At 39.5% G+C, this 27,096-nt stretch overlaps 1 protein-coding gene across 2 annotated transcripts in view; it reads left to right on the forward strand.

Moving 5' to 3' along the window:
* The window catches only part of LOC137082578 (mannosyl-oligosaccharide 1,2-alpha-mannosidase IA), a 312,430-nt gene that overhangs the window by 139,400 nt on the left and 145,934 nt on the right, over positions 1 to 27,096 (forward strand). For both annotated transcript variants that reach the window (XM_067447843.1, XM_067447844.1), the window contains exon 2: positions 5,103 to 5,199. In XM_067447843.1, coding sequence (XP_067303944.1) covers positions 5,103 to 5,199 — 97 coding nt within the window. The remainder of the gene's footprint in view (positions 1 to 5,102; positions 5,200 to 27,096) is intronic.

Here is a 27,096-nt window from a genome sequence, read left to right on the forward strand (position 1 = left end):
ATTGGAAAAGCATTGAATGGTTTAAGGCAAAAGTGAATTTCTGATCTTCTGCTGCATTATGAACCATCCTCTCAGGTCATCTGGGACAGGTCTGCTTTCTGTCCCCCGAGTCAAAACTAAACATGGAGAAGCAGAATTCAGTTTTTATACATAACATATCTTGAACAAACTCAAAGAAAACCTGCAGTACTGTGGCAACTCTTCATTTATTTTAAATCATTTCAAAAAGACTCATATTTTCATATAATGATCCAAAGAGTAAAAGGATATTTGTGGCTTTCATGACAAATTATTATAGGTTGCACATGTTTCATGTTCATCCCCTTGAAGGTGTACATGTAGCATGCTAACCACATGGCTTTATTCTACAATGTTATCTAGCTAAAATCTCACCGTTCATACACGATAACAAATAATGTATATAATGAGCATATGTCAAAATGAAAACACAGATACTTACAAGGCCAAATAATGTCCTTTAACGTTTGCTGTTGCCCGTTGTTGTTCTCCGTTCTCGTCCTCCTCTTGTGTAAAAAAACAATCCACTCCAACCGACAGAAATGTGTTTCGCGATATCTGCCGTTGCCAGTAGTACAGGCTACAGTTGCCATCTAGCGGTTGAGAGTTGTATTTTTTTTTTTTTTTCTTTTTTTTTTTCAAAAATATCTAGCTTACGATTTTCTTTGACTGTCTTACATTTTAAGTGAATGTTATGCGGGACAGCAAAGCTAAAACTAATTCAAATGTTTACAAATGGGTGGGCTAAAAGCAGACTACACACAGCCAGTCCAATTCAGAGCTAAACCGTGGCTATAGATAGACCATGACATGAAATGACACATCTTGCAGATATTATTGACAATGCGAACATGATGTAATATTAACCATATCATGTGCTACATTGCCAAAAACTACAATTAAACAGTTTAGTCTTTTGACTAAAAGTGGGCTACGAATAGCCGGTCTGTATAGGAGCTAAACCGTGGCTACGCACAGCCATGAATATATCTCGTTAAAGAAATGAAACCAAACACCTTGTAATCACTGTTAACTTTGCTTACATGATGGAATATTATACATCTCACAAGTTATTTGGACAAAAATTACATGTAACCAAATTCAAGATTCTTTTGGCTAAAAGTGGGCTACTCATAGCCGGACTATATCAGGTCTATAGTAAACCTAGACGGTGAAATGACGGCTATTGCTTGCTGGGAATTGTCTATGCACGATTGATAGATAAGGATCTATGCTACTTTCAGTTCGCGGTAAACTATATGATTTTAAACAATCATAGTACATTATTATGTAGCCTACACATGACAGTCCTTCATAACAGCCTATATTACTTTTGTAATGCTTTTGTATATTAACATGCTTTTAGAAATATTTTATTTGTTATTTATACCAAAAACTAACGTTAGGGGAATGTTCTGTATTTGCTGGGTGTAGGCATACATGTAAAATATATTCATCATATGGAAGCTATTGTGTCTCTTCAGAAGACTTGAAGACTTCAGAAGATTTGGATTAGTTATTTTTTTATGATGCTTTGTGACATTTTTTGCATCTTTTAAGTTTGAGAGAAATGTACTTAAAATGGAGGGACATAACTCCCTCAGGTTTCGTAACGAATATATCTTCATGTGTTTGGAAGTTAAACGAAAAACGACACGATGGTGAGTAGCTACTACATAATGAGTTGTGGTAGCCATTTGTTAATTTGTGTTTGGGTGAATTACACCTTATAAATAGGCCTGCTATAGCAAGTTGAGCCATGGATTTAAAAAAATAGGCTATTGCAAATCATAGTTTCCATCAACGATATATCGTCACATTTTTCAGTCGCGATATATCGTTTTATAATGTGTGTTACTAGACAAAATGCAAACAATTGTAAGTTACTATTTAGACCAGTGTGCAAGCAGCATAACAGATCTCTATGTGTAAAGCCTCTAGTCATATCTGGATGCTAGATTGTGTTGGCTGCTGTCAGAGTCAGTAGCGTGGAGTTTTATATCCATTTAGTCTGGCACAATGAAGGCAGAACATGTATGTGACAGCAATTTATGTATCATTTTAACACTTCTGGACTGTGTGTATGAGATATAACTGTATATTCTAAAAATATTTTCAGCAGCTTTGGTGCTGTTATCAGTGCCGTTACTCTCGGTGTAGATAAAGTGGACATGAAGTTCAAACAGGTAGAAAACCTGCTATGTATTTTCCTCTTTTCCCTGAACTCGCTGAGGAGAGACGCTCGGCCAACAAAGCTGGAAAAGGTTTGGAAACCAAAACGTTTGTGAGCAAAAAGCCCAGCAGTGCTCATCAGTATCAGACGATCACAAAAGCTTTATGAAACGCACGACCTGGCCCAGCTGCTCCTTCATGTCGAGCTTAAATAAGTATCGCCGTGTATCACAGTTGGAATTTCTTCCTGCTAATTCCCTATCATGTCGAAAGCCTTTTTATTGCGTTGTTGGCAGCAATCCCACATCAATTATTGGCTTCGTCCTTAAGGGAAGAAAGTCTTTTTTCAGACATTGCCTTGTGGAGGTTGTTGGTGCCAGGCGTCATCCAAAGCTTCTCTCTTCTTGGCTATGCTGAAATACACATTCAGAGCTGTAGCCCAGGAGACACAGATCCATGACTGCAGATCTGCGGATGGAGTTCAGAGGGTTGGAAGCAGCAGCAGTAGAGCGCATGCTCTTTGTAATGTTACTTAAAGGGATACTTCACCGCTTTTTCATATTAAACTCTGTTATTCCCTTAACTAAAAAGAGTTGACACATCCCTCTCTCGTCTCAGTGTGTGCTCTTAGGCCGGAGACACACTGCAAGCGTGGCGTTTCTGCTGCGTGTCAGCCGCGGGGCGGCTGCGCAGGGTTTTCTCTGTCTTTGCACACCAGAAGCGTGTCTGACGCGGCGCTGCTGCTGCTGGGAAGCCCTATACTTCATGTTAAATATAAATATATTGCCTATTGATACAGCAAAGACAACGTCGGCAGTAGCCTATTGACCATAGGCCTACATATATATGGTATTGACGGCAAAATAGGCTACAGAATATTTCGTTCTGTATTGATAGGTTTAATATTTCAAAATCGTTAATTATGTTGTTTTTTATTATTACAAGTAGGCCTATCTGCATTTATGTTAACCTAAAGACTTTCAAACATGAAAATGTCATTTATTAATATGTATTCGTGTCAAAATGGCATATAAACATCTTTTCCTATGCTGTTTTGCCTAGAAACGCTTCCAACACGCTCGCGTGTCGCGTGAAAAATAGGCGACTCTTCTATTTGAAGCATGCACGCGTTTTCCGCGCGGCTTGGACCGCGCGTGAGCCGCGCGGCTGACGCAGGCAGTATGCAAGCGCTAACCGGTTAACATGGGAGCCGAAATAAAAACGGACACGCCACGCAGCCGAGACGCTCACGACACGCTTGCAGTGTGTCCCCGGCCTTAATCTCTCTGACGCGCGGTGACGATCTGATAGCATTTAGCTTAGCCCACTAAGCACAGTTCATTCACTATGGTACCAAACAGAGATCAAGTTAGAAGCGACCAAACACATCTACGGTTCCCCGATTTAAATACAGTTACACCAATAGTTGAACGATTAAGTATGATGACACAAAATAAAATGTGGTGCTTTTCTAATCGGATTAAAAAGGAGAACTATAATTTATGGCGGAATAGCACTTCTGAGAGTACTTCGACTCGGCGCAGTAAAAAGTCCCGGCTGAAACATCCTCCCTCACATCTCCCCCTCACTCTCTCATTTCTATCAATAGGGGGAAGGGGGAGATTGTGTCACCATACTTGATCGTTCAGCTTTTGGTGTAACTGTATTTAAATAGGGGAAAACGTGGAGGTGTTTGGTCGCTTCTAACTTGATCTCTGTTTGGTACCATAGTGAATGAACTGGGCTTAGTGGGCTAAGCTAAATGCTATCAGATCGTCACCGCGCGTCAGAGCGATTAAGTGCACGCACTCAGACGAGAGAGGTGTAAGGAAATAGCATAGTTTAATAAGAAAAAGCGGTGAAGTAGCCCTTTAAAGGGATAGTTCCCCCCACAATAAAAAAAACTCACCCGCATACTTTTTCAAACCTGTATACGTTTCTTTTTTTTTATGTCATAACCAGGCAGTTGTTGATAAAAAAAAAATAAAAAAAAATAATTTATACGTTTTGCAACATAATACTTTTTAAGAAGTCTTCTGATCAACAAGGCTGTGCAAAAATATTACACTTTTAAATAACTTAATTCTATTTTAATATATTTTCATTCATAATTCACATTTATTCCTGTGATCAAAGCTGAAGTTTCAGCATCATTACTCCAGTCTTCAGTGTCACACACAGTTCATGAGGATTCGCTGCTCAAGAAACACAGCAGTTAATTTAAAGGGTTAGTTCATCCAAAAATGTCATCATTTTTCATAATTTAGTCACCCTCAAGTTGTTTCAAACCTGTTTGTCTTTCTTTTGATATTTTGAAGAATCTTGGAAACCAGACAGTAGGTTGATGGACCCCACTGACTTCCATAGTAGGACAAATGCTGTAGAAGTCAATGGATGTCATTTTTGGATGAACTATCCCTTTAATTGTGCAGTGGTAATGAGAAAACATTGACTATTAATGCGTTTATTAATGTATTTACTTGATAAAGCGGATAGGTAACGGTCCGTTTCTTTGACGCTGTCTGTCTGTTGATGAATTTATGTATTTATTTGATTAATGTGATCCCGCAGGCCTGCCCGCGTTTCAGCACAGCTAATTATGACAGTGTGTTGCTTCCAGCAGAAATAAATAGACCTTGTGGAACATGATTAAATTCTTTGTTGTTTTTTCCTTGTCATTCATAACATCCCCATATTTCTTCTTGTAATTTTCCATCCCTCCGCTGCATTTCTCCATGATTCACAGTGCCGGAGGTTTTGTCATCTTACGCGTAAAAGCCCATGTTCTTCTGCTTCGTCTGCGTTTTTGATTATTGATGATCAGATTTTATCAATATGATGTTTTTGCACATTTATAGGTGAGGTGTTTCACTGGATGGGATTTCTCACACTGGTTGATTTTGTGTTTGCAGATGATGAAGTTTGCCTGGGACAACTATAAACAGTACGCTTGGGGCAAGAATGAACTTCGACCCCTGACCAGGAACGGACACATTGGGAATATGTTTGGTGAGTTTTTTTTTATTGTTTTCTTCAGTTTGCAGTAGTTCATCGTTTGAGGAAACCAAACACGCTTCTGTCTCGTCTCACAGGAATGACGCAGTTGACTTTCAGTCTGATGTGTCATTTTATTGATATTGAGAGACTGCAGGTTCAGGCTTTGTAGCATGTTCATGTTGTTGTTGTCCTTCATGGCCTTGTGGGAAAACCCAGATGCCTAACTCGACAGCATTTTAATGCTTTATGTCATTTAAAGGGATAGTTCACTTTAAAATGAAAATTCTGTCATCCTTTACTCACCCTCAAGTTGTTTCAAACCTGTATGAATTTATATCTTTAGCTGAACACAAGGGAAGATATTTTGAAGAATGTCAGTAACCAAACAGTTAACTGGAGCCATTGACTTCCACAGTATTTTTTTTTTCTACTATGGAAGTCAATGAAGAAAGAAATTCATACAGGTTTGAAACATCTTGAGGGTGAGTAAAGGATGACAGAGTTTTAATTTTAAAGTGAACTATCCCTTTAAAATGGACCAGTATTTGTTTTCATGTGTTGTTTTGCAAAGTCAGTTTTTATCAACTGTGAGCATCCTGTGTACTTGAGCTAGAAGACCAATATATGTAGGGTTGCCAACTGTCTCGTATTAGCCGGGATGTCCCATATATTGGACCTAATTGATTTGTCCCGTATGTGATCTCCCTTGTCCCGTTTATTGACTGCTCCGCTGATTTAATCGCTGAATATACAACAGCATCAGCAGCAGTGATGATCACGACACTTGAGAATGATCACGACACCTGTCATCATCCAATCAGAGCCCCTCCACACACACACACACACACACACACACACACACACACACACACACACACACACACACACACACACACACACACGCGCGCGCACACACAAAACGGAATTAGGGCCATGTGATGCTGTCGATTTGTCATGTGGAAATATTAAACAGCTAATGCTAATATAGATAAACCTACAAAAAAAAAGTCTGTGATGCAGGCATACGCTAGAATCTAGACCATACAAACTCTCAGTTGAGAATGAATCATTCTTTTGGGACAAGTCATTGCTTGATTTGCGAACTGTAGAATCCTCTGCTGCCTGGTCGTTCCCGCTTCAAATAAGACTGGTGCTAATTGCAAATCGCTGCTTTCACTGTCCACTTTTTAATTTCAGCAATTTCGGCGAATGCAAACAACGGGATTATTGTATTCACCAGAAAACATGTGATATGCTGCACAAGAAACATTTCTGGGAAACACTTTAAAATTAGTTAACTACATTAGTTAACATGAACTAATTATGAACTGCACTTATAAAGCATTTATTTATCTTTGTTAATGTTAATTTCAACATGAAATAATGTGTCATTTCAAACATTGATCATTAATATCAAGTTTCTGGAAATAGTCCATGTGATGTGGGTATGAGTGTTTATGGGTTAATTATAGTGAAAAATTATGCATTGAAATAATTTACATTTATACATTTGGCAGACACTTTTATCCAAAGCAAATTCCATTGCATTCAAGGTACATTTTTTACATTATTGTCAGTTCTTGCTTTCCCTGGGAATCGAACCCATGACCTTGGCGTTGTTAGCGCCACACTCTACTGGTTGAGCTACAGGAAAGCCCATATATTATAGCATTATATAAATTTAATTTCATTTCTATACTATTTTCTTGAATTAAAATTCATGTTAGTTGAAATGAGAAAAATGAAACCAAAATATCCCTGAGATGGTCATTGCCAATGACATATTTCTGGGTCTGTGCAGTAGTGATCGGAGGTGAGGTGCCGCGGTATCAAGGTCCCGCCCACACTCTTACACGTTACACCCTTTTCAACACTACACATGTCTGTGTGATAAGAAATACCTACAATGACAGAAACTATATTTGGAAAAAAATGTTTTAAGTCTAATTGGATTTTTTAGTTTGGCTCACATCCCATAAGATTACATAGTGAGGGCGGGGCTTATGACCTATACTGCAGCCAGCCACCAGGGGGCGACCGAAACGCCTTGGCTTCACTCATCCTCAGTGTATCTACAAAATATTTCTACAGCATAACCATTTATATTTATATAAAGGTGACCGCTCTATAACTCTTCATAAGAAATAAATCAGCTTTCAGTGCAGAGTCAGTAATATCGGACGTCTCTCTAGTCGGAAACATGCATCTGTTGTCTGGTCATATAGGACTGTACAGTAATAATGCCTCCTGTAATGTTGAAATTGATATTTTGAAGGTTGCATTTGCATTACTATAAGTAAGGAATGCAAATGCAATTTTTTTGCATTTGAGTGGGTTTTTACAGTACGACAATACGAAAGGTTGGTGTGGAAATGAGGTCGGTAGCTAGCGTCCGCTCGTCTGAGATCAAATCGTGCTCTGTAGTCTCTTGTAGTCAGTAATTTCATTGTCAGCATGATCTTGACCAAGACAGGAGTAGACTGTCTGACTGACATCTAAAGTGATCAATCAGTTGTTTTGCAGGGGCAAAAACCCCATAGAAATGGACTGCTTCAGCAACTTACTAGAGCACTGAATTGTTTAATGTTTTTTTCTAACAGAAAAGTGACATGCCTCAGAGATTCAAGGGCCAAACCTCCAGTACATTATCACTTAATTGCTGTTTTCCATCACAGCAACCCAATTAGCCTCGGGAAACTATCTGTCTTACCAATCGGATGATCCGATGCCGAGCACAGGGTACGAATTAGCTATTTTTCTGGAAAAAATTCCTTTAAGCTTGGGAAAAAGACGTCCTACTTTGTGCAATAACTAATCCGATAAGCCAGTGGGTGTATGCGTTTCTTGCCATGTTTCTTCCCGTCTCTTACAAGATCCCTGATTTGTATTTGTCCCTGTGAAGTCGAGTAGGAGATTGAATGCTGTGTCCTTTAGTTTAATCCCATGAGTAAATAGACACATGGGAAGATTGCAGCTGCATTTAGCCAACTTGTCGAAAACACACTGATATACTGAAAGTCACTGGGATGTTACCTGTGAGCTCTGGGACAGAGGGACAAACATCTGCAGTGTGTTCCACACGCTCATATCTCATATTCCCTTTAATGGCTTACCTCTTTTCTTTCTTCTTTTGGCTGCCTCCTGTTCTAAAGCCTTACGTTAGGGACATTTTCTTTTTCATTACTGTGACTCAAACTAGAAAATAGAGTAGAAAACAGGAAATTAATAATTCAGAATAGATTCTCATACAAATAATGCAGGTATTACCAGGTGTTATTTACATGGGACAAAAATACAAATAATATTAGTGAATAGCAACACACTGGAAACCAGGATAACACCAGCAACCTTATATTACAGACTATAAAAAATTCAGAATAACTTAGCAACTGCACGGCAACACCCTGACATCTAGCAGAACACTAACACATGCATTTACAGACTTAAAAACCACTTAGAATATCTTAGCAACACCCTAGTTACTGCATAGCAATGCATTGGCAATCACCAGAACAGCATGGCAACCATATAGTCACACCCTGTTTATCAGCAGAAAACCAGCAACCATATTTGACAGACTAAAAACCACTCAGAATATCTTAGCAACTGCATAGCAACACCCTATCAACTAGCAGAACACTAACCAATGCAAAGACGGACTAAAACCACTCGCAATATTTTAGCAACCCCAACACCCGGGCAACCTGAAGAACACTAATAACCACATGTGACAGACTAAAAAACCCACTAAGAATAACTTAGCAACTGCATAGCAGCACCCTGGAAACCAGCAGAACAATAACAACACACAAATGACAGACCCAAAGAACTCTGAATATCTTAGCAACACCCTAGAAATTACATAGCAGTGTATTGATAATCACCAGAACAGCCTGGCAACATCATAGTTACACCCCAGTTACCAGCAGAACACCAGCAACTGCATATGACAGACTAAAAACACTCATAATAGCTTAGTAACTGCATAGCAACACCCTGGCAACTAGTAGAACAATAACAAACACAAATGACAGACCTAAAATCACTCAGAATATCTTAGCAAAACACCCTAGAAACAGCATAAGAATGTATTGGCAATCACCTGAACAGCCTGGGAATCACAAAGCGACACCCTGGTAACAAGCAGAACCCCAGCAACCACATATGCTGATGACCATAAACAAATGCTGATGGCTAAAAAAACAATCAGAATAATTTAGCAATTGCATAGCAACACCCTGGCAACTAGCAGAACACCAACAAATGCATTTACAGACTAAAACCCACTCCGAATTTCATAGCAACACCCTAGCAACTGCATAGCAATGTATATGCTTTCACCAGAACAGCCTGGCAACTGCATAGAATATGAGTCTGAAACGGTTCCATTGGGCTGTGATTATGAGGCGTGTTTCAACCAAACCAGGAAAGACATCAATTGGACAGACCTACAACCAATCAGAGCAACGAAGCGACGCATTGTCAAATGTCAACAGAGCTCAACTGCACTGTGTTGCCAAGTCCGTATTTTTTCCGTGGGTTGTTTTCTATGTCCGCGGGTTGAAGCGACTATTATGTGATATATAGACCCATGAGTGCGAATTTTAGCAGGCAACCTTGCCAAAATAACACACATTTTACCCCCCAAATGCCATTTTTCCCAGAGAACCTCCCGATAAGCTATTGTTTAGGGCTAGTAGTTGGCGGGTTTTGTTGTAAAAACTTGGCAACCCTGTCTGCATGCGCGCTGAAATCAGGCTGGAATAAACGATCTTTGCCGGTGTTGTAAAAAAAACAAAACAATTAATGATACACAGAGTACTTACCCAACATGATCATCATTTCTGAGAGAAATTGTGCAGGTGAATGCAGATACAAACAAGCTCTCCGTTTAGGATTCGAACAAATATAATCCAAGTGCCTTTGATGACGTGATGATTACGTTACTGTTGATCATCTGTCCGTCATCGTCTAAAGCCCGCTCTGATGATTTCATTGGTCTGAACAGTTCAGACCGAACCGCCCAACCTAAATATTTTGTGGGCGGGGCTAGGTTCGGCTGAATGCTAACAACCACATGTGAAAGTACAAAACACTAAAAATATCTTAGCAACACTCTAGCAATGTTGTGGCAATACCCTATTAATTACCAGGACACTAAGTAGGATAATATATTCAAATAGAACATTTTTATTTTAAATTGAAATAATATTTCACAATGTTACTGTTTTACATTATTTTTTGTTTTATAAATAAAGAAGCATTGTGAGCATAAGAGATAAAAAAAAAACACATTAAAAAAATGTATACCAACCCTAAACTTTTACATGGTAGTGGCCTTTCATGTTTACACCTCCATTTTTCACACCATCATTACAAAAGTAAAATATTATGCTTATTGTTTTTGCCATGTAAAAAACAAGTGCTCTGAAACCTGTTGTGTCTTGTTTCACAATTACCACGATGTTTGCATAGAAGAATTAAAGTTACGAGTAGCAAAAACTGACGTTAGGAGCGGGTGGAAAATGGTCATTAAAATGATTTATGGCTATGTTTTAATTCTTGTTTTGGACCTCAGAGGGGAAATTACAAAAAAGTGATTCTAAATGAAGAAATCAGTCAGAATGTCTTTACAAATCTAAATTAATTTATGCACAGAGTTGGCTTTTCTTTCTGACATGTGATCCAATGAATATTTCATGTTAAAGGCATCAAAGCGCATTGAGAACTGTGAAAGCCTGTCATGGTCTATGATGAGGCTGGTGGATGAATGTGACTGTCAGGCTGTTTTGTACCAGGCGGCAATGAGCGTCTGCTCACCATCACTCAGTGACAAAGCAACAATGGCCTTGAAAAGCTCCAGCATGATACGATGAAAGCTAATTCGTTGACTTGATTAATGATCAGAAAGCCTCCATCCCGTGCGAGTTGTAGATTGCTTGATTGAACGATCAAACCGTTTAATGAGTATTTCTGTCAATTTGTAGATTCACTTTAAGCCTTATATGGACAAGACTAGTTTTCCCTGATGGAGGTCAGATCGGGTTGTGTTTCTCAGATGCACTTTGCGATTTTAATTCCGTCCAAATTGAATATGCCTGCCATTTAGAAAAGACTAAGAGCTAAGCTCTAAATTGCATGTGTATTGTTTTGCATCGTCTTGATTGCACTCTGTTGTTTGGATGGTTCTGTGCGGCGTGACGCTGGTGTTAGCACAGCGGGTGTAGAGTGAGACGATGCTGTGAGAACTGAAGCACAGTAGGGCGATATCGACTGTCTCTATCTCTGCCGTGAGGATCTCAGGGCTTGTGTGTGTTTATGAGTGTGTGTGTTTGTTAGGCCAGTGGTTGTGCTGTAGCAGCTCATAATTCAAAGTAAATACAAAGTTCTGGCATGAAATAGATGGCGCAGGCTGATAGGTTCATAACTCAATCTTGCAATCACATCATTCTCTATAGGGCACAGCTGATTGGTTTCTGCTGCATCTGTAGTCAATAAGCCCAGAAAGCCTCCCCCTTCCCCAGCTCCACCTGTACATGTATCTGCTATGGATAATTCCTGTACGCTATATTGTACAGCAGCAGCATGTCTTACTTGCTCACAGCAGTGTCATATTGCAAGAGCAGCAGCAGCAGCAGCGTAGCAGATCTATTTTGCCAATACCATATATTTGTTTCTGGACCACAAAACCAGTCATAAGTCGCATAGTGGCAATGGTGTCTAAATTAAATTTTTTCTTTTATGCCAAAAATCATTAGAATATTATGTAAAAATCATGTTCCATGAAGATATTTAGCAATTGTCCTAAAGTAAAAAAATAAAAAATAAATATATATATATATATATATATATATATATATATATATATATATATATATATATATATATATTAGTAGTAGTAATATGCATTGCTAAGGACTTTTTTTGGACAATTTTAAAAGCGATTTTCTCAATATTTACATTTATTTCCCCCCTCGGGTTCCAGGTAGTCAAATAGTTATCTCTACCAAATATTGTCCCATAACAAACCATACATCATGCAAAGTTTCATACTTGTCACACAATGTCAAACTTTCATACTTCAGACAAAATGTCATACTTTCAGATGATGTATAAATCTTTCTTTCTTTTTTATTTTATTGACGCTTATTACTGGTTTTGTGGTCCAGGGTTACATATATATAGTCTTATCCATTTCCATGCTTAACAGTTAAGTTGTTAGCAGTAGTACTAGTAGTCTCAGATGACTATTTTTCTATCATGATTTTTTCCTAAAAGTGGGCAAAGAGCGAGAGAACTAGAATACTTGAGGGGAGAAAATTAAAACTTTTAAATCTAGCTGGAAGCCACTGAAAAATACTTATGTTTCTAATATCGCAAAAATCCCACAGCCTCCCTGTTGTTTTTTTTCCCCTTACTTCTTATATATTGTCTGCATTTTCATTTCCGTTAGTGCTCACCTCCTGTCTCTCCTTTATTTGCACTATCAGCCGGTTTTCATCTATTGCTCTCGTATTGCTCTCTCTCACTCTTATTTAGCAGCTCATGTGGCGAGCAGGTCTGAGCCTGTGCCGGTGCTCGGGGCTGCAGGCCATTACTGTTCATTACGGACAGAGCCGGAGGTCAGCGGGTCACAGGATACAGTAACACAGCTGTAATAGAGTAACGAGAAACCGACAGCACAGGACAGAGAGTAGCGCTCGAGGACATCGGACGCAGGACTCTTAGAGAGACATTTGAAGATAAAGACCTTGGACAATAAATCACCCAGGTCTCCGAGCTTTGTAATAAAGGGGATTTCAGCACAGGCTTTACATCATTAAAGTTCGTTAGCCTTTCCTGAAGGAGAGAGCAGCACAACACATAAGAATAATGTCTTAGGTGGCTTTTATTCTGATGCTTTACTGCTGATCGCTATAGATGGTAAAATAGATGGAAGAAAGACAAGCCCATCACTATTTAGTATGCAAATAGACGTTAGCAGGAAGTTGAATCCAGAACGCAAAGTTTGAATGAAGCCTTTATGACATAAAGAAAACATTCAAATACACTGTTTGGTGTCACTGCCGCTGTTTGGTGTCTATGATTAGATCATTATTGCTTTGATTATTAGGTTTATATCATGCTATATGTTTGGCAAGAGTTCTTCTCCGTCTAATTTTGGCGTATCGTGTGGGCGGAGCTAAAGAATGACGATTGCGAACAAAGCGTTGACGTCCTCAAGCGTGGAGAAACCCATGGCTATCTCAGCTAATACAGATCCCGAATCAGATCCGGAGGCTGAAATAAATTGAACAGGAGAAACAGCAACGGCAGGACGTCCGTCTCTGTGGTATGTACTGTATTTAGTGACCTGTCAACATTTGTACTTGTTTACTCGCAGTTTATGAGGACATGATTCAGTTTATGGACTATTGTATGCGACTAAACCTTAGCAGTAGCAAGCAAAACGGTTTTGCACGTCAGACTAGTGTAACGTTATACAGAGAACAACAATGGAGTCCGTTAGCGCATTTGAATGACGAAGCACGCGATCGTGTCGTTTACTGATGTTTACTCACGCGACGATAGCCGACAGCACAGACATTTGAAGCAGTTTTACTCACCGGCTGCTTCCAAAGCAGGACCGAACCTTTATCGCTGGGACCGCTCCGTCAAAAACACACTTCTTTGGTATGATTTGGTGAAGTCCTGACAGCAGTGACCGTGGAGATCCACTTTGAGACGCGACTGAAGCGATGATGTGAAGCTTCCCGTCATTTCTGCGTTCAAATCGGTTCAAATGCAGCGCTGCCTTCCCGGAATGCTGTGCTGAAGCGTTGAAGTCGCTCGACGTCACCCATAGGAATAAAGAGAAGCGCGGCGCGTGACATAAGTGTTCATGGACGACTGGATCTGCACTTGAGAGAGTGTTTATGGGCGTGCATTTCCTCTCTCTCCCTCTAGTCACGCGCGCGCGCACCCTACCGGGAGAAGAGCCCGTACGGCCCATTCAAAGACCTTCCGCTCTATTAACGTCAAGCCGACCCATACTCGAAAAAAACTCGCCGAAACTTGTGAGAAACCGGAAGGAGTATTTTTGACACAGAAATACTCCATCAAACGTCCAAAATTAGTTTTTGAAACTTTGTCTATGTTTAGGATGGGAATCCAAGACTTTAACAGTGTACAAAGCTCAGTATGCATGAAACAGAATTTCACCGCCCCCTTTAACGTGACTAAAACATGGTTTGATGCATGCCAGGCAGGTGGTTAGCAAATTCCCTTTGTAAAGAAACACATATGGGTTCTTCTACAGAGCGGTGAAGACAAACTATCAAGATGGTGTAAGCATCAAGCAATTTTGTTTGTATGGACAATGAGGTTGGTTTATTACTATGAGTGACCCAAGTGCATGCCAAAACGTGGGTTGAGGACGGTATGGTTGAACCGTTAAACCCCTAGTATGTATGCTAGGTGGCTTCCTATTGCCTTGCATGCAAGTCTTTGGGATACACTTTAGTACTTAGTGCTAGATATCCGTCACTGACCCCTGAGTAAGAGCAATGGTAATATTAATGCCGTGTTTACAAAGAGCACTGAGAAATCATTATGTGACAATAACGGCTTGATGTTTGTCTCCGCTTCTGTGATCAAGGTTATCGATTGCATTGGACCTGTAATCTATAAGTAGGTAGTCACAGGATAAACCCGGAGATGCTCTCTCAGTTAAATCCATGGATTCCTAACTATTGTGTTTGTAACACCTAATCATTGACAGTGTCAATAGTGTGCTGTCAAAGCCCATGCGCTCCAGACGCTGTGAAGGCGCGCTAAATGTGCTAATGTAATTCAGTTTGTTCAGAAGTTTCTCTGAGTGTGAGTTTTGATTTACATACTGCTGATTCAGATGCATTTAAAGTGCTCTTGTTAGAAAACGAAGGGGAAATAAGAGAAAATAGCTTGAGGCCGTACAGCTCCTCGCCTAGGAAACGATCGTGAGTCTTTGCTTTTGTAAAAGTTGTTTATCACTCACATGTCTCTTATTTGCTATGAGAAGCAATAGTTTGGAATGGGAATGTTCTGTCTGTTCTGGCTTATAAATGAAGCAAACCGCTGCACCGGTCCAACACTTCCAGCCGGAAAGAACAAATGCGCTGCATGCCAGTTGGATTGTACAAGACTGACCCTGGACCGCGTCCAAATCCGCCCCTACACCCCCTGTGTCTAGTCTGGAGGCGCCGGTGCAGAGGAGCATTGTGGGATTTTTAATGAAGTCCAACTCGATCTATCATGTGTCCATGGAAACGTTTGCTTTCCTTCCCTCGCATTTCACCAAAACTGAGACAAACTAACAATCAAAGCTGACCTTCAAATAACCTCTGACATCTCTGCCTCTTTTGGCAACTGGATTATACGAGCAGTGGGAATGAACTCCGGGAAGTTAAACAGACCTGGCTCTCGCAGTCAAACACAGAGCCAGAGACATTTCAGCAAGCTATATTTATAATAAAAAAAGCACTATGTAAAGTTCAATAAATAGTCTTTACTCCTCTCCTGATGTTGTTCTGGCCTGCATTGTTTTCTTTCTTCAATGAAACAGCGAGGGTTTGGAGGTTATTTTGAACAGCTTCTGCTTTCAATGGAAATTGGATGGTGATTTATGCTGCCAAGCTCCAAAAAGAACACCAAGAAGTATAAGAAGTTGTGCATATGACAAACAATTTTAAGTTGTTATTTAATAATAAATGATGTTTTTACTAAACAAGGTTCGGGAGGAGCATGTTCAGATAACTGACACAGGTGGAGAGCGCTCAGCTAATCAACAAAAGAGGCGTATATATACACACAACCGTCTTACCTCCATTTTGTTGACAGTTTATTAACATCCCTCCACCACCCCTTGTCCACATTTTGCTCTTTTTTTTTCAGCTGTAAACCACTTACATAAGGGGGGTACTCTGGGTTTGGGCCGAAGTCCGTTCTCGAAGACCTCCCCCCCGGACAGCATGGCAAATACACATTCAAATTTACTCTCTATAATTATATGTAAGTGTGAACTCGTGATGCCTGCCCCTTTTGAATGTGCTTGTATTAAGTTAAAAATTGCATTAATTCACAAATGTGGCACGATCACTAAAAAATGCTGGGTTAAAAACAACCCAAGTTGGGTTGAAAAAGGACAAACCCGGAAATTGGATTGTTTGAACCCAGTGAATAGACCCATTCAAACAACCCCATTTATGGATTTGTCCATTTTCAACCCAACTTGGGTTGTTTTTAACCTAGCATTTTTTAGAGTGTACGAGTGAGTGAGGTTAACAGTCTTAATTAGGGCTGTGCGATATTGAAGAAAAATGCAATATGCAATATCTCGTTAAATAATGCGATATTCGATATGTGATACGATATTGCAATTAGTGTGTAAAATCTATTTCAATTATATTTAAAACATTATTTAAAAACTGAGAATTAAACCATTTGTGTTTCACATTCTCTCTGGGAAAAGAAAGCATCGCTACAACTTCTGAAAGTGACCAGCAGTCACTTTTCGGTGTGTGTGTGTGTGTGTCAGACAGCGCGAAACAGCAAGTTACTGTTTTTCGCAAAATATTGCATTTAATAACTCTTTTTAACATCAAGCAAGTCCCAACATTCATGTAAAGTAACATTCATGTGCCCAGTTTATTCTCTGCTCTATGTGTCGACCTAAAACGGACACTTTTCACAATGTTGAAGTAGCCTATTAAAATCATTCAGTTATTGCATGCCGTTGCGTTATGCAGATTGCGATATGTACATTTGCGATATTTTGATATTTGCTAGTTGCATTCTGTCGCGGATAACCCACAATAACATATTAAAGAGGAATTTTGCCTCTTATAACATCTAGGTCAATAATGTATGCTGTACAAAACAAAAAAAAAAAAAATAAACAAAACATGCAGCAGACTTCAAATGCATCCATCCTGTTATGAAACATGCTGCTTTGACAAGAACACCTCTTCTCCGGTCACAGGAACAGCCCGTGATGTCGAGCCCCTCCAATCTCACGCCTGTTTCCTGTAACTGTAGATGTTCTGTAGGCGCTAATGGGATTGACTGCGCTCCCATCGGTGCTCTTTTCCAAGCATGTGCTCTCCATTCTCATCACAGTCGTGTCCTTTATATAGTGGCTCTTCTCCAGAACGCTCCACCGGTTCTGCTCTCGTCTCGTCACTGGAGACTCAGTGAGAGAGTAATAGGTCAATGCATTTGGCACATATTCTTGCTTAATGCAAGTTTATTTTACTATTAATTTTATACTATTAAATATCATTATATAATTTACTAATATTTTGAATTAGCTTTTATATACTGTATATATGTTAGATGCAATTAATCTAAAATGAATCAGTTTAACAGCACGTGTGTGTGCGCGTGTGTGCGAGCGCTTGTTTTTGTGACATCAGGACACAAATATGTATAATGACATGGGTATGACAGGTATTACAGGAGAGGGTGAAATATGAGGACATTACCCATGTCCCCACTTTTCAAAAGGGTTATAAATCGTACAGGATGAGTTTTTTTGAGAAAGTAAAAATGCAGAATGTGTGTGTGTGTGTGTGTGTGTGTGTGTGTGTGTGTGTGTGTGTGTGTGTGTGTGTGTGTGTGTGTGTGTGTGTGTGTGTGTGTGTGTGTGAGAGAGAGAGAGAGAGAGAGAAATTATTTTAATTTAGTTTTTTTAATATAATTTTAGTTTTATTGTTAGTTTAATTCGTTTTATTAAATGAGTTTATTTATTTATTAGTTTTATTTGGTTTAACATTTTGTGATCTTGTTTTTTTTAACAATAATCTTGTTTACAGTGTTGGACTGATAAATTCGTTTTGATACAATTACAGAAATCAGTATGTGTTCAAATGTCAAAAGATATAAATATTAAAATATTTTAGAAATTGAGTTAAGTTAATGTTCTCATGCAATATTTAACTTAAACTCCAATTCCATCCTGTTTGGTTACATCCTGGTAATTTTATTGCCATTGTGTAAATAATCACAATATTTAGCTAAAATGAAGCATTTCTAAATGTACAGCATAACATAAATAATCCCACAAATCTCAGAGTACCAATCTTAGAAGAAAAGGTTCTGTTTTGATCCCTGGGGCTAGAAATCTTATGTTCAAGAGGTTCTATATGTCTTATGCCTGGTTCAGACTACACGATATTAGCCTGAATTTGGCACCATCTGTTTGACGTAAGGTGTCGTAGGGATTCGTAAACGATCATGGATGTCGGGACGCAAGAATCGATCGTTTTATCTCGTATAGTGTGTCATAGTATACGACAACCGAATCCGCGTCTGCGATAGTTCACGGCGTCATGACAGAAAGACTAGCATGTTTAATTTTTTTTGCGGTCCTTCACGACGGGTTCTGTCACGTGTGACGCTGACCAACCGGAGCACTGAAAGTTTTCGAACACAGCTTTCAAACACGGCGAAACGCATGAGAGATGACGGAGCGGCTAACTTTAGGTGGAATTATAAAATGGAGGAAAGGTTCGTGGAGTTGTGGCAACAGTACTCCTGCCTGTACGATGTGTCATCGACGGACTACCACAACTGAATAAGAAAAATGCTGGCGAACGATAGCGGAAGCCCTTCAGGAACCCGGTGAGTAACGTTACTGGAATGTAAGCTTAGGGATGTTTTACAAATATGTTGTGGTGGCAAGCTTTTACTACTGGCTAATAACTAAATATTTAATATAAAAAGAACAAGATTTTACCTCAAGTTCTCTTTGGAGGATTGACAGCCCATAATGTCCTCTTCCAGCAAGCCAGGAACATGTCCTTTTTTGGGTCTTCTTTTTATTTTTGCGCTTTTCTAAACATAAAACAGCCAAAACACGCTGCTTCGGGCATCGTTTGTTTAACGTTACACTCTTGTTTCTGAAAGTCGATGACATCACGCATGTCGTGACAACAAGCGATGATAGGTCGAGTATCAACGTGTAGTCTGTTTCTAGTCCAGGACACGACAAGATTTTAGGAGTAAAAATTGCGTAATCTGACACAGTAACAGACAAAAATATCTTGTAGTCTGAACCAGGCATAAAAGACGTGTCTTAAATGGATGCATAATACTTTCATCTTTAAGTTATTTAAAAAAAGTTTCAGTGACAAAGTATGTTAACAAGGTGTTGAATTTATCAAAGTTAATTCAAATAATAAATAAAAACCTTAATTAATTAGCCTGACGTGGTCATACTCAATTCTCGTCAGAATATGAGTCTGATGCGCATCAGACTCATATTCTGAAACATTCTGTGTGTTTCATATTTTGAAACACGCCTCATAATCACAGCCCAATGGAGCGCTCCATTGGGCTGTGATTATGAGGCGTGTTTCAACCAAACCAGGAAAGACCTCAATTGGACAGACCTACAACCAATCAGAGCAACGAAGCGACGCATTGTCAAATGTCTGTGGAGACTGCAGGTATCGTTCCGAGTTTAGGTATAGGAACGCCTTTTGGGGGACTAATTTTCCTCCACTTCAGAGTAGTGTCTAACCCAGAATGTTGAATGTCCAAACTGTACGGTCGTCCAAATCGTCCCAATGGAGGCTAACGATCGGCGGGTGAAGGTCGATGCGCGTTCTGTCTTTTCAGCCGGGCAATGGGATTTTATTCAAATTTCTCTTTATCTGACTCCATTTAATCATAATTTATAATATAGGTTAGAATGCCAATTGGTCATTTATATTTAATAGTTTAAGTACACATTTAATTATTCCGTTTAACCCTTTGTTGAAATCATACCCAACCTGAATAATTCAAGTCAGAATCAAAGTGTAACAATTTATTAACAGTCAGGTAAATGTATGAAGCCAATTACATAGTCAATTCAAAGGTAATCCATATATAACATCAAATACTCTGAAGTAAAGAATGAAATATATACCTGACTTCTGAAAATTACATAATGCTGGCTATCTTTTGAGACGTCCAGCATTACGGGCTGACCGGTTTAAAGTGTCAAGCCCTAAGCTCTTTGCAACGTTCCCTTAAATATCCAGAAACAAATGCACAAACTCTTTGAAGTGTAAACACGAGTTCACAATGGGAATTTGCATTGATCAAGACTTGTATTGATGCAAAGGCCAAATGGCTGAAAGCCACACCCACCAAACTAAGACAAGATATCTCTAAACTCTTAACACATTGATTATCTTTTGGTTAACTTCTGTGGGGATGAGATCTTTGTACCAGTCGCACTGAGACATTTCAAACGATATCAATCACATATAATATTGTATCGTGTGGATTGACATTGTAAGAGAGAGATTTTGTGTGTATTTTCAGTGATCTCAGCATAAGAGAGGGAAGGAATTGGGGGAGAGGGAGTCAACTGGGAAAGATGTAGATTAGCTGATAGTGAGGGACCTCACCTGCGTCTCCAGTGGTGTGTGAGGGACAGTTCAGATGTTAATTTCCTTTATTTTCTCAGAGAGTCGTTGTTCCTCAATTAGACATTTCGGCATCTGTTCGTTTTTTCCAGCCTTACAAAACGCATGCCATATGAAACACCGGCCGCTGCTGTTTTAAAAAAAGACATGTCATCATACGACTTGCTCTTGTATGTGCTGGAGGTTGAGATTTTGTCTCTTAGCCCATTATTTGAAAAAACAAAAATGTGTGTGTCAGTTTTATGATTGAGTGGGGAGTTTTACCCTCAGTCTGAGCTCCTCATGGTGGACTATTACTACAGTCTGTGCAGCATTGTGTTATTCAGGACGGGGCCAAAGACCAGCATCAAAAGGAAAAGGGCAATGGTCATCGAGTGGAGTTTAAGTTATTGATTGGTTTGACCCGTGTTTGACCTGACACATTCTTGACAAGATGTATTGGACTTTTCAGGAAGACGATGTCAATAGATCTATGAAACATTTTAATGAGTTTCCTTCCCTGTCAGGTGTCTAATTTTACCTTTAAATCTGGTTAAAGAAAGTCAATGAAGCTTAGACGAAATTGTTTCTAGTGAAACATGCACATTGTTAGGTGGTTCATTTGGCAAGGGCTGATTCGGAAGCATTAATACATCAACACATCATTGCTTCTGTATCTCAGATGCCTTCGACTCTAGTAAAGCCTATAGTCCAGGCCATATCAGCAAAGAATCGTGCTTTATTAAAGGCGTTTTATATCCCACTCTGTGTATTCTGCGCCTCCTCTGCTTCCCCATCATGTCCCATGACACCATGTTCTGCTGAGGGTGGCGAAACCAGACGGAAAAGGTGTAAATGGTGTGAGAGGAGCGATCTCTGCAGGTCAGCACACAGTCAGATGTTACTTTCTTTACTGAATGTGAACCGAGGAAGCAAACAGGATGAAGAATTATAATTAAAATGTGAATGTATATACATTTAAATGATTATTTAAATACATTTTAAAACGCCAACTGGCTTGACAAAAGTTTAAAAAGCCAAAGACGGACGGATGAACAGACGGAAATGACAGACAGACAGACAGACAGACAGACAGGACAGACAGACAGACAGATGGTTGGATGGTTAAATGGATGGATGTGTGGTGATTTTACTTTCGTCCACCCAAGGACGCTAAGTAAGGTAGTGATTGGTACTTGCGTCACCGCTGACGTTGTGATTTTGGGATCAAACGTCACTTAAGGTGTGGTTATGAGTATATCAGAGGACCACCTTCCCCTCTTTTAGTTTGGGACATTAGTCAAGGTATTGTTCTGTATAAGAACACTCCACACAGGAGGCTGTCCAGTCATTTAGAATGAATGAATGAATGAATGAATGAATGAATGAATGAATGAATGAATGAAGGGCTTCATTATTATTATGAAGGGGGAGGGTTGGTCAGCTGATTTATCTAAAAAAAGATGGGTGAGATTTCTAACTTGTAGAGCCTCTTCTGTATTATCAGTACAAGGAAGACACAAGATAAACAAGAATAACTAACACAACCACTAAATGAATACAAAGAATGATAAAGGAATAAAGTGCATAATATGAAGTGAAGGTTTGCTCTCCTGAGTGTAACCTCTCCTGTTCAAGACACCCGCTCCAAGCAGGACCCGAACCAAAAGCATTGATCGATTCACTGATTCATGGCCATTTTAATCTTTATTAGAGGAACACGGAAGAGAAGACAATGCTGAATAAAGTCGTAGTTTTTGTTATTTTTGGACCAAAATGTATTTTCGATGCTTCAAGAGATTCTAATTAACTAACTGATGTCTCATATGGACTACTTTGATTATGTTTTATTACCTTTCTGGACATGGACAGTATAGTGTGCATAGACTGCATACGCTCTGGGACTAAATATAAAATATCTCAAACTGTGTTCTTAAACAGGTCTTACGGGTGTGAATGACATTAGGGTGAGTCATTAATGACATCAATTTCATTTTTGGGTGAACTAACCCTTTAAGGACAGAAGAGTGAGGTTTACTTGCACAGTGACTACTGTTACATGAGCTTGTTGCAGATGTCTGTGTGTCTTCTGCTTCTCTGGGCCAGACACTCAGGGCTTGGTCAATCTGCTTTAGGCTCTCCCCAGCATGGAGTCTCAGGGACTCGGGACATGCTCGTCGTCTCGCTGGACTAAAACTCTGAACGTAGTGTTTGTTAATGTCTGTTTCCTCTTAGAGGCTCAGATACTCAGATATTTTGTTGTCTCTCTGGATAAACCAGAGGCTCAGAATGTTATAGTGTATCTGTTATGTCTCATCCTTGCAGGACAGATTCAGAAACTGTTTGAGTTTTCAAAGTCTTATCCTTGAAGGACAGACTCAAAACTTGTGGAGTGTTTGTCTCTATCGCTCTCGAGAGAGGAGACTCAGAACAAGGATTGTCTGTTGAAAGGGTACCTTTATTCCCTTCTGATGAGGAGTAGATTTGCAATTTGCATTTTTTAATTTTATTTCAAATGCTGTGATTGGCTGCTGGCATCAGAGGAGACACCCCGTGTGGCCCACCCTTCTTTCCCCTTGTGGACTCATTTAAAAACTGTACACAGTTAGAAGTCTTTAAAGTGTCTTTAAAGTTTGCCAATGTATTTCTCCCTTTCCAAACCACCACCAGAGAGAGAGAGAGAGAGAGAGAGAGAGAGAGAGAGAGAGAGAGAGAGAGAGAGAGAGAGAGAGAGAGAGAGAGAGAGAGAGAGAGAGAGAGAGAGAGAGAGAGAGAGAGAGAGAGAGAGAGAGAGAGAGAGAGAGAGAGAGAGAGAGAGAATGTGAGCATTGGCTGTTTTTTTTGCACAGGTTCACCATCTTTTCAGTGTTATGTGGTTTGGCTGTAGATGCGTTTGCAAAGAGTTTTTATAGCATATCGAATGCTTTACATTTAAAGTGCATTTACTTTTATGCTCTTGGCAGATGCTTTATTCCAAAGTGACTTACGAGGACGGTATGTGTTTTAGCACACATCAAGTTTGAGAGAAAAAAGGGGATTGCAAAGTACTGTTGGTGTTTCAGTTATAGACAGATGGTAAAAGATGAAGAAACACACACGGTCAGTTTTGGAGAAGTAGCTGTTAAAACTCAATCGAGTTTAACCGTTTCTTCCCGATTGAAATAGGTTAGCTAGTAGCATCTTTTAATATTGATTTTATTTACATGAACTAGGAACAGTTGTATTTGATGATAAGATGAATAAACATCATAACAAATGCTCTGTATTGCTTTTTGGTCGTTAATGCATTAATGAACACGAATGAATGGGACTTTAATGTAAAGTGGTACTGATGTCTTGGATGAGTTCACATTGAGATCTCTGTCCTTTGTCCATTGTTGAGCAATGAGATCAAATGGAGAGCAAAATGGGACTGACGTTACTCAGATGTTTTTCTGAGATTGTCTTCCAAAATAAGTTTTATTTTGTATCCATCAGAAGGCTTTTACAATTTTATTCATCTAGCTTTGATTCAAATAATACATTGTATTTACTTTGAGGATGTAGATAAAAACAGCAAGATTAAGGCAAAATCGTCAGGGAATCCTTTGGGAATTACAAGTAAGATAATGAAAAACTGGCCACAACTGTATGACGAAGCAGGAGGATTAAAGGAGATTGGAGAATTTGTTACAGTAACGACTTAGATGGAAATAAGTCAGAAGTCGAAAGGAAAATGAGGGACGGTGGGATATTTCCGTCTTCATCATGACGTCCGGTAGTCATGACGGCCTTATCTACAGCGCTCACTAATCGCTGTTGACCAGTTTTACCCAGAAGCCTTTAAGCCCCTTGATGACCATTGGAGACGTTTTTAGTTCAATCACTTTTCCTCTGATTATATTTACGTTGTTCCGGTTTGCTTCTGTTGTAATTTAAGATAAAAGCAAATTGAAAAAAATAAGAAAATATACATTTAGGGGCAGGGGCAGTGTAAGGGGATAGAAAATACGGTTTGTACGGTATAAAAACCATTACGTCTATGGAGAGTCGGAGTCCCCACAAAGATAGTGAACTTGGGTGTGTGTGTGGGGGAGACAAATGTGTACAATGACATAGGTATTACAAAGAGAGGACGAAATATGAGGACATTGGCCCTGTCCCCTACTTTTCAATGCAGAATGTTTCCTGTGATGGGTAGGTTTAGAGAGTGTGTGTGTGTGTGTGTGTGTGTGTGTGTGTGTGTGTGTGTGTGTGTGTGTGTGTGTGTGTGTGTGTGTGTGTGTGTGTGTGTGTGTGTGTGTGTGTGTGTGTGTGTGTGTGTGTGTGTGTGTGTGTGTGTGTGTGTGTGAGGTTCAGGGGCAGGGGCAGTGTAGGGGGATAGAAAATACGGTCTGTACAGTATAAAAACCATTACACCTAGGGAATGTCCCCACATTTCACAAAAATAAACGTGTGTTTGTGTGTGTGTGTGTGTGTTTGAGTGAAAGAGAGAGAGAGAGAGAGAGAGAGAGAGAGAGAGAGAGAGAGAGAGAGAGAGAGAGAGAGATTTTAAAACAAAATGACAATGAATAAATATCTCTTCAAGACATGTTGTACAAATCACCCTCTTCTTATAATTTAATGTTGCTTTAAAGTTATCTAAGCACAACTAAACAATCCACTTACCAAGATGAACAATGTTTGCATTTTCCTATAAATATTCTGCGATCATTTGTCATGACCAGAGCACAGTGACTTCTGAATTTCCTGTAGAATGTTGACTGCGCCAAGTCATTTTGCTCTCAGCCAATCAGCTTTGTTCTGCTCTCTGAAAATGAGCCTGTAAGTTGATTTGGAGCATGAAAACATCTGATTGGCTGCCAGGTGTGGTTGGTGATTGTCTCTAAGTGTAGAGAGAAGCGAGAAAGGTAAATAAGAGGCATGAAATGAACTTGTTTTCTTGCCTTGAGGGTTTGTGAAGTTTTACATTTGCAGTAGCGTCTGGACACAATTTCAGTGGAGCCGCAGATGTAATAATGAGGAAACTAACTGCCTTCTTGAAACGCGGGAGAAAAACATACTGTAGAAGGAAGAAGATGAAACGGTGGACTGCTAATTAAATGGTGAATGAAAAATAAAGGTTTTAGGTAGACGGCTTGAAATTATGAAGTGGTAAATGGATGTAATCATGTTTCAGACCGTAAATATGTTCCTGGGGCCATTTTCGCAGTTTTATTGAGCTAGCGTAGCATGGTGTGAAATTAAAGGTGAATCTTCAAGGTGGTTTTACATCAAGCTCTAATTAACCAGAGTGTCCACCAATCAAGAGGTCCATTGTGCAAATTTCCATTTTAATATGCTTTTGCATTTCATATTCTGAAGATTAGTGGTTTTCAATCTTTCAGGCCTCAATGCATTTATTTGACTAATTTCTATTACCTGGCCATGTTAGCTGAAAAGGGACAATGAGGCCCATCAAACAGTGAATGATTTGAACTCTGCATGAGTAATCATGGGAATACTGCAGATCCATCAGATCATTTTTTATTTAATCGCAAAATGAAACTTTTATTGGCCAACTCTTTATACAAAGCTGGATATACAGTGAGGAAAATAAGTATTCGAACACCCTGCTATTTTGCAAGTTCTCCCACTTGGAAATCATGGAGGGGTCTGAAATTGTCATCGTAGGTGCATGTCCACTGTGAGAGAAATAATCTAAAAAAAAAATCCAGAAATCACAATATATGATTTTTAAACTATTTATTTGTATGATACAGCTGCAAATAAGTATTTGAACACCTGTCTATCAGCTAGAATTCTGACCCTCAAAGACCTGTTAGTCTGCCTTTAAAATGTCCACCTCTACTCCACTTATTATCCTAAATTAGATGCACCTGTTTGAGGTCGTTAGCTGCATAAAGACACCTGTCCACCCCATGCAATCAGTAAAAATCCAACTACTAACATGGCCAAGACCAAAGAGCTGTCCAAAGACACTAGAGACAAAATTGTACACCTCCACAAGGCTGAAAAGGATTATGGGGAAATTGCCAAGCAGCTTGGTGAAAAAAGGTCCACTGTTGGAGCAATCATTAGAAAATGGAGGAAGCTAAACATGACTGTCAATCTCCCTCAGATTTGGGCTCCATGCAAGATCTCACCTTGTGGGGTCTCAATGATCCTAAAAAAGGTGAGAAATCAGCCCAGAACTACACTGGTGGAGCTGGTCAATGACCTGAAAAGAGCTGGGACCACCGTTTCCAAGGTTACTGTTGGTAATACACTAAGACGTCATGGTTTGAAATCCTGGATGGCACGGAAGATTCCCCTGCTTAAACCAGCACACGTCCAGGCCTGTCTTAAGTTTGCCAATGACCATTTGGATGATCCAGAGAAATCATGGAAGAAAGTCATGTGGTCAGATGAGACCAAAATAGAACTTTTTGGACATAATTCCACTAAACGTGTTTGGAGGAAGATGATGAGTACCATCCCAAGAACACCATCCCTACTGTGAGGCATGGGGTGGTGG

The sequence above is a fragment of the Pseudorasbora parva genome, chromosome 7 (assembly GCF_024679245.1).
Source record: "Pseudorasbora parva isolate DD20220531a chromosome 7, ASM2467924v1, whole genome shotgun sequence".
Lineage (NCBI taxonomy): Eukaryota > Metazoa > Chordata > Actinopteri > Cypriniformes > Gobionidae > Pseudorasbora > Pseudorasbora parva.